At 39.2% G+C, this 17,719-nt stretch overlaps 1 protein-coding gene across 2 annotated transcripts in view; it reads right to left on the bottom strand.

The window, feature by feature from the left end:
• Positions 1 to 6,928: 6,928 nt before the first annotated feature.
• The window catches only part of SNX9 (sorting nexin 9), a 110,784-nt gene continuing 99,993 nt past the window's right edge, over positions 6,929 to 17,719 (bottom strand). For both annotated transcript variants that reach the window (XM_072643787.1, XM_072643786.1), the window contains 4 exons: positions 16,295 to 16,384; positions 13,483 to 13,597; positions 11,972 to 12,063; positions 6,929 to 8,820 (listed from right to left, as the gene is read on the bottom strand). In XM_072643787.1, the coding sequence (XP_072499888.1) occupies positions 8,773 to 8,820; positions 11,972 to 12,063; positions 13,483 to 13,597; positions 16,295 to 16,384 (345 nt within the window). In that variant the 3' untranslated portion in view covers positions 6,929 to 8,772. The remainder of the gene's footprint in view (positions 8,821 to 11,971; positions 12,064 to 13,482; positions 13,598 to 16,294; positions 16,385 to 17,719) is intronic.

Below are 17,719 nucleotides of genomic sequence, written 5' to 3'. Positions count from 1 at the left end.
CATCAACTGTGGTAATTTCTTTATTTACATAGGAGCAGCCTGAGGCCCAGGGACAGGTGATGACTAGTCTAAAGATTTGAGCCCAGATTCTATGACTCCAAATCCAGAGCTCTTTCCATCAAACCATATCATCTTCAACAGTGGTGACCTTGCACAGCCCTCCCTCACTCAAATCAAAGTCAAGTTCAAGTCATGTCCTCTTGATGTCATGATTCTCTTAGAAAATGAAGGACAAACACAACCTATGAGTGAGCAGCCTCTCCTTTCTCCTCTCCTCTCCTGCCTGGGGTGCTCTACCCAGGGGAAGGTACACTTCCATGGCCAAAATTTGCCTTTTTTCCTTTGGGTTTACTGGCTAGATTTCTTGCTCAAAGACCAAACCTTAAACCCAATTCACTCTGGAGCTCATAGATTGGACAACAGGTACCAGCTCACCTAACACAGGGTGAATGTAAATACTGAAGACTAAAATAGCAATTGTTTCTCTTTTACCCAGGAACCCTGAGGGTCTTCCCTTCCCAGTTTGACTTTTTAAAGGGGCACTGAGTAACTACCTAAAGAGGCCTATTGATTGCATGGGTGTATCTCACTCAAAGTGAGAATGTGGTAAGACCTTATCCTAAAATGGTAAGGGTCTCCCTTTGCATCCTGGGCCATCTCCAGTCATCCTGATGGATATTAGGTCACTGGATCTGGGTGGTTCTGGAGAAGAAAGTGAGGTTGGTGACCTTGCACAGCCCTCCCTCACTCAAATCAAAGTCAACTGCAAGTCATATCATCATCTTGATGTCATGGTCCTCTTCGAGAATGAAGGGCAAACACAATCATCTTCAGCACTGAGAAAGAAACTAACTTTGTGACACTGGGGATTAAACTACCTCAAAACATTTTGTGCCTCAGTTTCTCCCCATTCTCTTTCAATCTTAAACGAATGACTATTTTTACTTTATTCTTTTCATGCCCTTTTGGTCTGTTTCTTCTTTCACAACATGACTATTATGGAAACATGTTTTGCATGATTGCATATATATATATATCCTATATCAAATTACCTACCATTTTAGTAAGGGGGGGAAGGAGAAAAATTTGGAACTCAAAATTTTAAAAAAATTAATGTTAAAAATTGTCTTCACATGTAATTGGAAAAAAAATACTTAAAAAAATCTTAAATGAATGCTACCAAAAAAATAATCCTATGATATACAGTGTGGCACTGAGAACTAGAAAGTATAACTAAGTATAAATAAACATTAAAATAATATTTATTAGAGAAATAAGTACTGTACATGTATAACAATAATACAGTTCAATAGGAATATAATGTCATGGGTTGGTTAGTCCAATACCCAACCTGGCATGTGAATCTTATGTCATCTCTGACATCACTTTGCTTCTCAATCCTGTAATTAACTAAGCATTTAAAAATGTGTTTTGCGCTTCACAAAGCGCATGTATATATTTAAATGATGGGAAAACACTGCTTGACCATGCAGCCTATCCCAGTGTTGGGCTCAGTCATACACTATCAAGGCCAGTTAGCCAGAAGGGGAATCTCTTGTACGGCCTGTCCTGTGAGGAGTCATCCTGCCTTTGCCCAAAGATCTACCTCCAGAGAAAGCCAATTCTGCCTTTAGAGACTTCGCTTTTTATTAGAAATTTTTCTCCTACATCAAAGCTAGATCAGCCTCTTTAAACTCCCTCCCACCTTGCTCCAAGCTCTATCCTTTCGTTATTCAGTCATTTTTCAGTCATGCTCAACTGTGACCCCATTTGGGGTTTTCTTGGCAAAGATACTGGAATGGTTTACCAGTTCCTTTTCCAACTCCTTCTAAAGATGAGGAAACTGAGGCAAAGTTAATTGACTCTCCCAGGATCTCACAGCTAATAAGTGTTTGAGGCGGAATTTGAACTCAGGAAGATGAATCTTCCTGACATTAGGCCGTTACATAAGATTAAAGATGAGCCCAATTCAACCATTTTCAGTGAATATCATTGGAATATATATCTATACCAGAGTGGACTCTAGAGGCCATCTACTCCAATCCCCTCATTCTACAGATGGGAAAATTGAGATCCACAGAAGTTAAGTGATTTTCCCCAAGGTTACACAAAGCATGGCAGAAATAGGATTTGAACCTTGGTCCCTTGATTTCAGAACTAGTGCTCTTTCTACTATAGAAGATGCCCCACTCTAATTAATTCCTCATTTATTTCTAATAGAAATAATCTTATGTCTTGAAATAGTTCCAACTTCATTTCTGGGAACATTGATGGTATTCACATAACATTGTTAGTATTTACTTCTACTGATTTCACTTGAGTTTCTTTTAATTTTATATTATTTGTTCAATTTGTTGGAGGTTTTCTGTTCAATTCTTTGATCACTCCTTTTCCTCTTTTGGGAAGTAATTTTCCTTTGAGCTTTTTTGATATGTGTGTGTGTGTGTGTATGTGTGTGAGCAAGTTTCTGAGTCTATTCTGCCATCAACGACACACCAATGCAGGTAGCTTTACACTGAGAAATAAAGGAAGAAATTAGACTTCTATACATAAAACTGTATTTCTTCACATTACTAACAAAACCCAAACAAAACATAAAATATGCCATCTTCTTGCAAGCCCCTTATGATACTTTGTTCTTTTTTTTTTACAGACGAGGAAATCCAGCCATGCTTCGAGGGGTTGCCTAGCCTGGAACCCGGGCCGGTTGGCTGACTTCAGTTTCCATTGCATCATACTGCATCCCTGGACCAGTTAAGCCAGGAGCAGTGCTTCAGCTGGGCCGCCTGGGTGCACATGGCCATACAAGGAAAACGAAAACAAAACCCTGACCTTGGGCTCGGAAGCATATTTGTCTAGGCCCTAAGGGAAATTTTGAAGTGAATGGTTTCTTCAGCAGTCCTAGCCTTCTCTTTCCACTTTGCAATCACCTTCCCCTATGCCCAGAGGAAAAATAAATCAGGCTAAGTGAGGAGTCACTGTGATGGCCAAGGGGCTGAAGCAGCAAGCTCTTTAATCTAGGTTGGGGAGTAGGGTGGAGCGCAAGGAGGGAGAGAGATAGGAAGAGAGAAGAAAATCCCTGAACAGGATGTCAGAGCTGCAAAGGGTTTCCTCAAAAAAGATACAGCTCAAGCAGCACTGATTTTCATGAAGTCTGAGAGGAGAATACCTTTCTTTTTTCAAATGTTTTGTTCAGGGGCTACGTCCCTGGAGACCATAGGACTGGAGAGAGTTCTTACAAGGCAGAGTGTGCTCTGAATTTTTGGTCACAGCCTGCTAGTATTGAGGAAGGGACACACACACACACACACACACACACACACACACACACACACACACACACACTCATCCACATGATTGTATTTCAATACAATTGGTTTCCTTTGTCATTCTATATATTTTATTTTATGCATTTAAAAACATTCCTTGGCTAAAAAAGGTCCATGATACAAAGTTTAGTCTAATAGTCACTTTATATAAGGAAACTGAGACTGTGAGAAAGGTTATGACTTGCTCAAGGTCAAACTAGGAAATAAATGAGGTACAGACAAGACTAGACTTGCTTTATTTTGCTGCTTCCATATATAATACTGTATATATATTCTAATACTATATAAAATCTGTCAATACGTAATACTGTATATTTGCTTTATATATAAATTTACACACACACACACACACACAAACCCTAACCTTAATCTAGTTTAGGGATTAATTTGAAATTCAATTATAATGTATAACCCCTCAGATTTACTATTATAGGACCCTGCTAACACAAATATAATCATGGCCTACAAAGCCAACAAAATGAATGGGACTGGAATTGGCTCTTTCACTAAAATATGCCTACCTTCTCTCCCAAGTCTTATGTGGTTCACTCTTGCCCTCTCCCCCGCCCCCACTGGGTCCACCATCTGGCTGTGAATTAGAATAATTATCAAACCATAGTTCAGGAGCCCCCACCAACGTATTTCACTTTCTAGTAGTCAGATGGCATCTTAATTTTATAGCAAAAGTGTTTTAATTAGTGACAACACTCCCCATTACCCCCTAAACCTTAATTTCATTCTCCCCCCAATACATATACTCTTTGGAAGAGTGGACCTTGCCAAGGATTATCTGTGGGGAAACACAAGTGGCCAGAGCATCTTGATGAAGGGATGTATAAGTGGAGAACCTGTGTAACCAGGGCCTAAGTATGGAGATGTGACTCATCTCCCACACCACAAAGCTTCTGATCTCTTCTACTGATGTCTCCTGCCTGCAAGGAAGGAAACTCATTCCACCACATTCCCTCCAGCAGTGCCCTGCCTGGACCTTGGTACCTCTCTCTCTCTATCTCCTCCACCCCCATCCCTAGCCGGCTTTTCAGCTACACAGTGTTGATTTCTAAAGCCTTAAAAAGTCTCCACTCAAGGCCAGAAACCTAAGGAGGCTAATAATATACCTGAACTCATTCTTTTCCTTTCTTCCTTGTTCCATCTTCTGACTTCTACTGAGACCTGGTTCCCTCCTGACGCTTGCTACAGGCCTTCTGGTCAGCTTTTCTGGCAATGGTTACACTCTAATGCAGGTATTTCTATTTCCTCTTTTTAACTCTCTGCAGTCTGGCTTCCAATCTATTACTCACCTGAAACCTTTCTGGATGCCCCTTAACAGTAGTGCCTTTGCTCTGGTGATCATCTCCAGTTTATCTGCATAAATCTTGCTGGTACGCAGTTGTTTCTGCCAGTAGATGGTGAGTTCCTTGACAGCAGGGGCTCTTTTTGCCTTTTTCTGAACCTCCAGAGCTTAGTTCTGTGCCTCTTGATTCACTGACTTCATTACATTGTTGTGCTCTGCTTGAGATGGTTATCAACTCTAGTTATTATCAGAGGCTCCTAAAACCCTGAAATAACATCCACAGGAACCTCTATCCTTCAGAAAAGAGGCAACTCTTCTTTTCTCTTGTTCTGTCAGCCTTTCTTTTGCCTCCTTTTTTGTCTTAGCTATGAGGTCCAATTTTGCCAATCTTCTGCCCGGCCAGAGAGAATGACAGTTTATCAGTCAGTAGAGAATTTGCTGGTTCATCGGACAGAAGGTTAAATTTGGAGTCAAGAGTACCTGGGCTTGAATCTCTACTGCTACTGACTTCCTGTGGGCCTCAGCTATGATCCTGTGGAGTTTGCTTCAGCTTTCTTTCTCTGTCAAAGGTTATTAGCCTTCTCAGCTAAGAATCAGGAAGCTTGCTTCTGTCTTCTTGGACTACCTGGACAGGTGCTGGGAACATTTTCTGAATTTTCTCAGTAAGGATTCTCTTCATTCTCCTGATGGCTACACCAGAAGGCATAGTACCTTGGATAGTCAAGTACGCCCTTTAATGTCTTTACAGAAGTCTTCATTAATTGCTTCTTTTCCTTTTCAGCTCTGTTCAGTTCTCCTTGACTATTTAAGTTTTAGTTGTGCCCAGACTCTGCATGATCCCAGATGAGGTTTTCTTGGCAAAGATACTGGAGTAGTTATTTCCTTATCCAGTGGATTAAGGTAAACAGAGATTAAGTAACATACTCAGGGTCACAAAGCTTGTTAGTGTCTAAGACTGGATCTAACTTTTAACCCAGCTGAATTAAATTAGCCTCCCCTGGATCTCTTGGTTTGACTGTTACCTAATTTATTGTAAGAAATTCATTTTAGGATTAAAGTAAAATTTTCCAGACATCCATTTCCTCAAATGTAAAAGGATAATTAAGAGATACTATGGTGGGAGAGACACAGTGGGAAATGTAGATGATATAAATAAAAAAACTTAAAAAAAAGACTAGCAAAGAAACTATTCTAATGTAATCCTATAGTCTCTGGTTCGAGATTTCTAAAGGGCTGTATTTCATGCAAACTTTAACTACTTTATGGCTGAAGAATTCTGAGACCTTGACTTTTTTTTCCCTCTTATGTTGAGGGCACCCCCCAACCTCCCAGTCCCTCGGTACAACCTAGGAGTGCATTGTGGAATTGTCACTCTTTTAAACCCCCTCTCCCATCTGTTGATTTCCCCTTTGTAGTATCTCTTGAATAAGCCCAGTTGGTTCCTCTGACACTGCTACCTCTCTAGTGCAGGCCCTTATCACCTCACACCTGACTAATGCAAAGGTCTGCTGGTGGGTCTGCCTGCCTCAAGTCTCTCCCTACTCCAACACATCCTCCAGCCACTGAAGTGACTTTCCAAAAGCCTGACTTGAATCAAGGTCATCCCTCTACACAATAAACTTCATGGGCTCCTTATCACTACCAGGATCACAAAGCCCTTCCGAGCCTAGAGTCCCCTCCCCTACTTTCCAGTCTCCCTACACTCCTGCACCTAATCTTCCTCTTGGGGACTTTGATTCCACTGACTTTATATTCAGCAGAACAGGCCTCCTTGTTGTTCCACAAACAAGACACTCCCATCTCTTGGCTCGGAGTATTTTCTCTGGCTTTCCTCCATGTTGGAATTCTCTTTCTTCTCCTCATCTCAGTCTCGTGTCTTCCCTGGTTTCCTTCAAGTCCCAGCTATGATCCCACCCTCTACAGGAATTCTTTCCCAATCCCTCTTAATCCTAGTACCTTCCTTCTGTTGACTTACTCTATTGGATCCTGTATATTGCCTGTCTGTACATATTTGTTTGCTTGTTGTCTCTTCATAGGAGTGAGATACAAGTGCCTGGGACGCAATGTGGGAACTTTTAAAATTTGACTGCACATGTTCGTAACAAGGTTATTGTCTTGCTTTCTCAACTGGGGGTGGGGAGAATGGTTTGGAGGAAGAGAAAGTGGATTTTAATTTGGAAATAAAGCAGAACTAAAAAAAACCCCACTACGTTAAGTGAAAAAAGTTCACACCCCATCCTGTTTTTCAGAAACAACAGACATCAAACAACAATTCAAGTGGAAAAAAATAAAAATGCTGAGGAACTGTTTTGAAAAAGTGCTTTGAGAATTTACTGTACAGTTTTTAACAATTTATTTTATAAGTTGCTTCTACATGCATTTGGTGTAAAATATTTATACACATTCTTTACAATTTGTACATATATTAAATGGCTGTATCATAAACATGGCTCTATGGAATTTTATAAAAGGAAAACTTGGGGGGGAATTATTTATAAAATATTAACAAAAAACCCCTGACACTGAAGTGTAAGATGTTCTCACATACTCACCCTCATTTTATTGATTTATTTTTGGTTTCATCTTATGCTGGCCTCTATTTTTCCTTTTCTCTAACTATTAATACAGAAAAATGAAAGTAATGTATGACAGTGGAGTAAGGAAGCCCTCAGAGCTAAGAAAATATCCCCTGCCCCTCTGTAGGAATATGATTTTCTGATGTGTCAGCCTCAGGGTTAAGTCACTTTAACTTGTCAAGGCTATATTGGGCAGTAACTGAAGCATAGGCAGCTGGAGCAATTCTGTCTCAAGTAAGGCTATGCATAGGATATAACCAGTGGGAAAATGGTGAAAGCACTGAGAGTTACTGTCCATTACTCAGGCTTCACACTGTATCTGTTGCCTGAAAGGTAGTCTCCATGCTTTTCCAATGATGTGGTAGGGGAATGGGGGGTGGGAGGGAGGTGGGACAGTGAAGGGTCATTTTCCTCTTTTGCTGTTAAATGATGGAACTGTGCTTTCATCTCTCCCCCTACCCTCCCACATGAAAAGCGTATCCAATGGGAGCACTATGCTACAACATAAAGATTCGGTACCTGGTGGGGGTTATGCTCTCACCAGCATTTTGTAATATTTGGGGGAGTGTGGAACAACGAAAAGAATAAAAGGGTGGAAACACTTGAGGGGAGTGTTCAAGTTACTCCCCCCTCTCCCCCCACAAAGTGCCCTTTTACTCCTACTATATCTATTATCATCAGGCTGCCTCAGCAGTGGAGGAGAGGAAACCAGTAGTAAAGGATGTTCAATGATGCTCCTGGCCAATGACTTCTACTGATGATTACTCCTTTGATTCCAATTTGAAAGGAGAAATGAGGGATAACCAAGAGAAGCACAAATCCAAATGGGCCACCAGGGCAGTGGAGCAGAAACTACTTTTAAGACATTGGCTACGTGAAGAAGCAGGAGTAGGGAAAAGAATCTAAGAGTGCATTTTGTAGCGTGTTTTGTGAAGTCTGAATCCTTTTAAAGAGGTAAACATGACAGAGACCTAAAAATCGCAGGGGCTCCCCTTTCACCTCCCTCTGCTGGCCTCCCAAAATATAAGCACTTGTATTTCAAATGTGTAAATGAAATATATGTAGAATTTGCTAACGAGTAGATAGGAATCCCCCAAAGACTGTAGAGTTATAAAAATATACAAACATATATATATTTTTATTCTGGCATATTTCATGTTTTTAAAGAAATTAGTAATTATCTGACATTGGGTAAGAACTAGAAGATTTTATGTGACTTAGATATTAAGAATCTATATAAAAATCAATGGGAAAAAACTCTTAATTTTTCATTAACAAACCCCAGCAATCTGAAGTCCTTTCCAAAAATAGAGACAAATTTGTGTTTTTTAAATAATGGATATGAAAAATGAACTTAAAAAAAGGGACACCCTTGAATAAATGATGCATTCAGGCTGGTTATTAAAGTAAACATCTTAATTTTGTGGGTTTTTTTTTTCAACTCAGTTATTTTTCGGATTTTTGGGGGGATGATGAAAGAAGAAAAAGAACAGGAAAACAAACTTTAAATTGCATTGCCCCAAGTTAGAAAGAAGCACTTCGGAGTTTTCTGCATGTCGATCTTTGTTCTGGCCTACATCACCGGAAAGCGGCTGAGGGCCTGCCTCAGCTTTTCTGCGATCTGGAAGAAAAGGTTACACGTTAAAACAAATTACATGTAGAAGTCACACTACCTTCCACCCCCTCCCCCCATTTTGCCTTCTTTTTATTCTTTCTAATTATCACAAATTAAACATTTTAAGAATATCTGTAAACTCTGCTGAAAATAGATATTTACTTTTTAAATGGCATACTTTCTTAGGTGCCCAAGTTAAATCTAAAATTTTGAAATATGGTCCACCAACTATGATACATCAGTGCCATAAAAATATTTCAATATATCTTAAAATGATCTTGTGAAATAAAGTATAGCAGCCACAAGGATTGCAGTTTAGAAGAGAAAGCTAGATGTGGCCCATCACCATGTGCTGTGGCTCCCTCAGCCTTTAGAGAGAGAAACTCTGGAACTTCCTGAATCCAATATTCCAAGAGGTTACAAAATCCAAAGACTTTCTCCAAGACCACAGGAGCAATGCGCCATTCTAATGTGTGTACATGCACACACACACACACACACACACACAAATGAAACATGATTAGTACCAAATAGATGAATTTTATTGCATTGAGGGAGAATACTGCTTAAATTCCTGAGAGTTGAACTGTCTCTCATACTTTCTGTTAAAAAACCAATTTTTAAAAAATGAATATATAAAAATAATATTGAGAAACTTTTATTTTTTAAAAGGCTAAGTCTTATTGATACCTTTTTGATTTTATATCACAGTAATTTCTGTAAATACCCCATCTCTCAAGACTGAATCTTCCCTTTAAATCAGGGGTTCTTAAATCAGGGTTCATGAACTTAGCTAGAAAGTCTATGAAGGTCTGTTTCCTTATCTGTAAGTAGGGAGTAACTACTCCCCAAAGTTTTGTGAGGCTCAAATGGGATGGGTAAATAATGCATATAATTATAACAATACTATATCACATATGTATTATATTCACACATAAAATATGTAAATGTATACTATAAATATAAGTTTAATATATTTATATACGTAAAATTTTTTAAATCTGGTGAATATATTTCAATATAATTGATTTCCTTTGTAATCCTATGTATTTTATATAGGCTTCATCTGACTGCCAAAGGTATCCAGGACAAAAATAAGGTTAAGAACCTCTGCTTTAAGAAAAAGTAAAAGAACTAAGCAAAAACACCCAATAGAGTGACTGCATCTCCCCAGCCTCTCTACTAAGAGGAGGGTGGTACATTCCCTTTATCTTTGCCCTTTGCCAGGAAGATCCCTTTTATAAATATACACAGATAAGGTAGGTCAGAACTGCCTTTTATATGGATGTATACTAATATATTTAAGGCACATCTGTTCAGTACAATGTCTACTTCAGAGGTTGTATGTGGGTGGATGGATTCAGTGAATTTTCTGCTCAGGTTAAAACTTTGGTGGAAAGAAGAGATTTTAACCCTGGTGGGTCAGTTATCAGTCACCTTTGCTCTCATGAGGGTGGGACATTTCTAGGATAATAGATATGGCTCAACTGTTTCCATGGAATTAAAAATGGGCAGGCAAAGCAGCTGCTAAAATCTATGTGACACAGCTGACTGGATGCCTAAGGATGTGCCTGGGGGAATTCAGAACAAAAGCTTTGCTCTTCATTAGCTTTTCAGGTTTATGTTTCTTGTATGTATTTGCTTTACACACAGTCTGGGACATGTAATATTAGCTTTCTTATGTATTATGTTGAGAGAGAGAGAGAGAGAATGTGTGTGTGTGTGTGTGTGTGTGTGTGTGTGTGTGTGACAGAGAGAGAGAGAGAGAGAGAGAGAGAGAGAGAGAGAGAGAGAGAGAAAGGGAGAGAGAGAGAGAGAAAGGGAGAGAGAAAGGGAGAGAGAGAAAGGGAGAGAGAGAGAGAAATGCTTTGCTTTTTAAATCTTGTGGTACACAAAATGCTTGCTGACTGTGAAACCCCTCTTTCACAAAAAGAAATAAAGCCCTGGGTTTAATCTCTGTTCCACTCTCCTTTCCCTGCTGAGGAGTCACTGCAAAGCCTACTATAGTGGGGGGATGATCTCATCTCATTTAGTAGTGTTTCTGGTACCCAGAGAAATGGATGATTCATATGCGGCCCACTGGCCATTAAGTAGGGCGGAAGGTGGGAACAAAACAGGGAATTCTTGAGGTTTTAAGAATCCAAGATTCTTTCTCCTTCAAAAGAGAACAGAATGTTTTTCTGGTATCAAGGGAGAAAAATCAAAGGCATAAACAAAAGTAGCTGACATATTCACCTCCTCTCCCAATCACTTATAACTGAGGTTTCAGGTTTCATCTTGTACTTAGTAAAATCAGCAAAGATGCCAAAAAATCAGAGGAAAGAATAGACACACTAATTCTCTGTTGGGGGAGCTGAGAATGGGTCTAAAAATTATGAAAAGAAATTTGGAATGATCCTAAGAAAGTGACTGAGAATTATATTCCAGAGAAGCACTACTGCTCTTATACCCTAAGGAGCTCAAAGACAGACAGAAAGCTCCAACATAGATCAAAATAATCACATCAGCACATTCACCTTGAGTGGTGCAAAGATTTTGAAACAAAGTAGATACCTATTGACTATGGGGTGGCTAAACAAATTGTGGCATGCAAATACCCCGGAATATTACTGTGCCATAAGAATTAAATAGGAAGGATTTACTGAAGGACAGGAAGCCTTAAAAAAAGGATAACAGAGTGAAGCAAGCAGAACCAGAACAACAATGAAAACAAGTGAAAACCTGAAATGGAACACTGTATGATTTTAATGAGCAACCTTGGCCACAAGATGACAAAAACTCCTCCCTCCCTTCTTAGCAGAGGTGGGGTCCTATGGGTGTAGATCCCTGCAAATAATTTCAGACTCAGTGGATATGTTGGTCAGTTTAGCTCAGGTTCTCCATCCCTGGTTTAGCTTGACTACTTTTTCTCCTTCTTTATATTTTGTTACAAGAAATGGTTCACTGAGCAGGGATGTAGTGAAGGATAGGTTTGGGTACAATGGTAATATAAAATAAATTATATCACCTTTCTTAATTTAAAAAGGCTCAACTCTTTACTTCCAAAATTGCAAGTAATAAATACGGTTGAATAGAATGAATGAATTTCAAAACAGTGACATTATATGTTAATTTGAGCCTACCAGTGCAAATGTTCGAAAAAGGAATGTCAACTTACCGTTTCATAAAACTGTACCTGCTGCTCCAGATACAGGCGGATGACACTGTTATAGTCATATATCCGGTTACTGTGAAAGTGATTCATCTCCGCTGCAATCAAAAACCAAGACATAAATCAGCTTAAGATTTCCCAAAGTAAATGACTCTCCTCCTTGGTGATGATTACTCATCCAAAGGAATTTAACCTTGCTGCCTTCAGAGCACGCTCAAGCCCTCATCAGTGGATTTTACAAGAGATTGGGAGGAGAATGATAAAACGAAATTAAGCCAACGGCAGAGAAACATTTTTTGATGAATGTAATTAATGTAAATTAGTGACTATCATAGAAAAAAGACCTATGCCAGCTACAAGATGCAGCAGATAGAGGAAGATCTGGAGTCAGGAAGATCTAAGGCCAAAAGAGGTCCCATGACTTGCCCATGGCCACAGAGCTAACAAGTTACTACAGCAGGATTCAAACTCAATCCTTCCTGTCTCTAAGGCCAGCGCCACATTCACTACATGGCTCAGCTGCCTCTAATGTTAGGTATTACTAAGTTAAAAGTGGTAGAAGGGATCCCTGTACGGGGCGGAAGGTTTCAGTGACCACTAAAGAAGACGCGCCATGACTAACGCTTACATAGGGCTTTAAAGTTTGCTTTACAATGTTACCTCGTTTGACCTCCCAACAACCCAGGGAGGTCCTATCATCTAGGCGTGTCTGACTCCTCGTGACAAGGGATTTCTTGGCACAGATACTGCAGTGGTTTGCCATTTCCTTCTACAGCTCATTTTACAGATGAGGAAACTGAGGCAAACAAGGGTAAGGTCACACAGCTAGCAAGTGTCTGAAGCCAGATTTGAACTTCAGTCTTCCTGACTCTGGGTCTGGTGCTCTATTCACCCTACCTTTTAGCTTCATTATGATTTAATAAAACTTTTTAGGATTTATGATCCTAAAAAAAGAATCAAATAACCAAATTGCTCTTTATCTACTAGGAAAACAGTTTGCTTTAGCCCCGAGAGCTTAGTTAACCTCAGAGCAGCTCCAAATCTACTGCACAGGACAAAAAGGCTGGAATTTGAAGAAATGAGATGGGGAGTGGGTTCCACACCATGGTGGTTAACAGAATCCCCCAAATTTAACCCTGAGATGAGAAAAGATGAAGCTAAAGATGTTGTCAATGAGAGACAAAGAGGTGACTTCTGTAAGCTGTAAGAATTAAATACTAAAAAAAGTTTATGTTCAAGTAAGTTGCTGAATAAGCCAATTGTGGGAAAGTTTGATGAAATATGATAAAGATTCTGATTATACTTGTGATCATAGGAAACACGGACCTTCTTAAGTATTTTAAACATAAACCTACATTTTAGATTCAGTGATAAATTTTCTTCAAAGTCATTCAGCTAACTCTTGTTTATATTTGAATTTCACTGCTCTGACAGGGAGGTTCCACATTAAAGATGATTCCCTTGAGTGCCAGCCAGTGATAATAAACCACAATTAGACAAAGAGTTTTCATATTTACCTTGCAGTGCATAAGACATTATGCCTACACGCTTCACCATGTTTTGTTTGTCCTGGGGGGTGATTTTACTGGTTGCGACCAATTTATCACTTTCTTTCACCTTCTCTATTGCTCCCTGTCAAATAAAAAAAATCAGCCATTATTAGCTAAGCCAATAAAAAACAAGTCTATTATACATCCCAGTTTCAATGAGAAAGATGCTCTTGAGTTCTAACATACAGTGAAGCAGAGACCTGGGATTTCTACATTGTTCTTCAGAGAAGAAACCAAACAGCTGAATAACCACCAACACTTGTCAGCTACTGCAGAAGGCCTGGCTAAATGAACCATGATCCCTGTCTCACAATCTAGCAGCAACAGTAATGGTAAGTGCATGCAGATTCGCCCAAGACAAAAAAGGAATATAGATGCACAGGCAGCTAAAAAGAAAGCAGTGAGCTTTCCAAAGGAGTGAGAGGGGAAATCAAGTAAGGCTTTGTGGAAGAGGTCTTAAAAGAAGAATACAATGTTGGCAGACAGAAGAAAGGGTCGTGAGCGTTCCATGGGTACAGAAGGTTACCAGCAAATGTAGAGAGGCAGGAAATCATGGGATGTAAATACGAAACAAGTAGTTCAATTCAGCTGAAGCAAAAGTAGAGGAGAATAATTGGAAACAAGGGTAGAGATTGCAGTTTGGAGTCAGATTGTGGAAGACCTTGGCTGTCATGGCTCTAAGGGGACTGGATGCTGTTATCAAGTAATGGTGGAGCCAACCAGTGGTTTCTGAGAAGTGGAGTGATGTGACCAGAACTCTGCATTATGAAGATCAATCTGGTAATAGTGTATGGCATGGATCAGAGGGTGAAAACAATGAAAGTAGGGGAAACCCACTAGCAGTCTATGGCAACAGTCAACTCGAAAGGAAATGAGGGTGTGAACCACAAAGTGGCATCAGGAATAGAAAAGAAGGCCAGATTCAAGAGACAATGTGGAGCCGCAACTGACTGATAAAGACCCATCCATGTGACCGACCTCCTCAATAAATGTAACACATATGTTTTGGAGGTACCCAATGTAGGAATTTGTTTTGCTTGACTATTTCTATTTTTAAATTTTATTTTTTTCAACCATCAACTATCCTCTACCCCAAATTCTTGTAATAGATAAGAGTCAAGTAAAACAAATTCCCATATTGGTCATGTCCAGAACTGTGTGTATCATTCTGTATAACTGGCTACCACCTTTGATTATTTGATTATTACAAAGGTTTTGTTTTTCTGTTTCTTTTTCCCCCAATGGAGAGGAGAGAAAATAAATGTTTGTTAACTGAAAAAATTAAAAGCCAAAGATGACATTCAAGTTTTGACCTGGTGTCTGGGAATGATGACATGAACAAAACCAGAAAAGTCAAGAGGGAGGTTTGGTGAACTTGACATTCTGTGACTTAGACTTCACGCTGCTCCTGGGACAAAACAACTTCTTACTCTGATAACAGGAATTCTTCCTAAAAGCCAGGTCAGTCCAGGTTTTACAGCACGCCCCTCAGAACACGCATTCATATGAGCATTGCCTGCTATTTCAATTATTTAGTACCATGCCAAAATTGTCAAGTTGGGTTACAAGGGAACAATGACACCCTTTGATTGCCCCACTGTGGAGACTCTGCTGATAAATGTTACAAACAAGAATGTTCAAACCAAGACAACACCACCACAACAAACCAAAGTTCTAAAACAGTTAGGCTGTGCCAGTGGGTTCAGTCTAGCCTTGGGTCTAGGAAGAAAGAAACTAAATGAGCAACTGGAGAGAGAGAGGAGGAAGGTAGGGAGGTGTCAGTGAGCTGAGTCTGGAAGGAAGTTAGGGTTTCTATGAAGAAGGAAAGGAACTCTAGGCATGGTGGGGGCACAGTATGTATAAAGGCATGGAGACAGGAAATTGACTGTCATGCATGGGGAATAGCTAGTAGACCATCGTGGCTGTGATGTAGAGTTTGTAAAAGTGATAGTAGCCCATTTTCTAAGATGGAACCAGCTTATGAAAGGTTTTAAATACCAAAAAGAGGAGTGTGTATTTGATCCTAGAGACAACACGGAGTCAGTCACTGGAACTTCTTTGCTTGAGGAATATTAATTTGGCAGCTGTGTGGAGGATGGTTTGGAGAGGGGAAGAGACTGGAGACAAGAATACCAATGAGAAGGCTGCTGTGTTAATCTGAGCGAGAGGTGATGTGGCTGTGTGAGCACAGAAGGTAGACGAGTTGGTTTGATTTTAAAATGCTCCTTCCTTGTGAACACTGGTAAATACACCAAGGGTACTGTTAACCATTACAGTTCGACTCATCAAACATCTATTAATTTCAGAGACAAACCAATATTGGTTTTATTTTGACAGGAAGCAATGGGTGAGAACCAACAACTCATAGTATTTTATGTGTTTCTAGGAGGAGAGGGCTACTGGGTTCATTTTCTTCCTATTGGGTAATTGGTTTTTATTTTTATTGCACTCAAAAGCATATATTTGTCTTTGAGACTCATCTCAAGTTCCTTAATAAAAGAAAATGGTTTCAGCTTCCAAGGTGAAATTCCAAGTCTATAAATGGAACTACCTGAGTAAAAGAATTACAAAAGCCATTCATGAATTTTGCATTATGGCCCCGGAACAACATTTTTGTAAACATGTAAGTTTCAAACAGTGCCACGTTATGTCAACACTGCCACACACCAATCTTCCCAGTCATTATAAAAGGATGTTAGACAACTAGAGTAACTACTGATCTTTCACCCGCTGTCTTTGAAGAAGGTAGCAATGTTTTGTCAACTCAAGACCAAGATACCTTGTGAGCACCAATGATGTCAGGGAAGCAGCCAAGGAATCCTTTGTATTCATGATTACATTCCATCAGGAAATGGAGATCTTTCTTTGGCTAAAATATATATGTTGGTGATTAGTGACACATCAAATAAGAAAAAAACTTTTTTTTTAAAGTGAAAACATGTCAATTAAGTCTGAGGTGTTTGTGTTTTAAATGTTCAACTATATTTCCCTATAAGAATAACAAAAGCAAATCTCTTACTATGGACACTTTGTGAAAGTGAAAAATAAAGCAAATTTAAAGGAGCCTTTAAAAGAAGCAATTTTGGAGCGACAGTTTGAAAAAGATGAATTATCTCATTTGTTCCTGCTAACAGCAGTAGGAGGGAGGTACTATTATCATCCCATTTTACAGTCAAGGAAAAGGGCAAATAGATTTTTTTTTTTAAAGTGACTTGCCCAGGGTCACACAGCTAATAAGTATCTGAGGCCACATCTATCTTCTTTACTCCAAGGCCAGAATACTATCCCTTACGTCCTCTAGCTACCCCTGTGGCAGCAGACTACTTCTTAAAAGCTGACTACTCAAGTCACTTTTTGGATTTGATATTTTTCCTTTTTGGTTGCACTAGTATTTTTGTTATATATATAAATTTTTAAAAAACAATTTACTTGGTAAAGTTAGGAGAGCTGGAGAGATTGCCAGCCTAGAATCAGGAACTCACATCCCTGAGTTCAAATCTGGCCTCAAAAATTTATTAGCTGTGTGACCCTGGGCTAGTCACTTACCCTGTTTGCCTCAGTTTCCTCATCTGTCAAATGAGCTGGAGAAGAAAATGGCAAACCACTCCTGTATCTTTGCCAAGAAAATCCCAAATGAGGTCACAGAGAATTGGACATCACTGAAAAATGACTGAACAAGAAAAAGTTAACTTTTAAAAAAACATAGTTATTGTCCATATTAGGATATGCCATGTGTATTTTTAATAATTAGTAAAACTATTTACCATTTTGCTAAGTCATCTGAAAATATTCCCATGAATTTAGCAAGTAAAAGCTAAAACTAAAAGACTGGCAAACCTGGAGACATGTTCCTCTAAAAGGTTATTTTCTTAAAAACCAAAACCAGAAACCAGGGCTACTGCAGATTACATAAATTCTCTTGAGGGTAGAAGGAATCTATTTGTACTTTTTAATGAAAATTATCTATATCCTTTAACTCAGAGTTAGAACCACAGCACCACAATCAAAGGTCTAGACTGTTACGTGAAATAGAAATAGAATAATATTATTTATTCCTTGACAATTGGCAAACCATTTAAGAAAGTCTGATTTTCTTAAAACTAACTTTTTGCCTTTGGTTTTCATAAGAACTGAATAATCTGGACAAGGAGAGAAAAACTTTTTCCTGTGGACCAAATGCCAAGGAAGCGTGTCCTGTGCCTCC

The sequence above is a fragment of the Notamacropus eugenii genome, chromosome 2 (genome assembly GCF_028372415.1).
Source record: "Notamacropus eugenii isolate mMacEug1 chromosome 2, mMacEug1.pri_v2, whole genome shotgun sequence".
NCBI classification, from domain to species: Eukaryota; Metazoa; Chordata; class Mammalia; order Diprotodontia; family Macropodidae; genus Notamacropus; species Notamacropus eugenii.
This window is presented reverse-complemented; position numbering and strand designations above follow the sequence as displayed.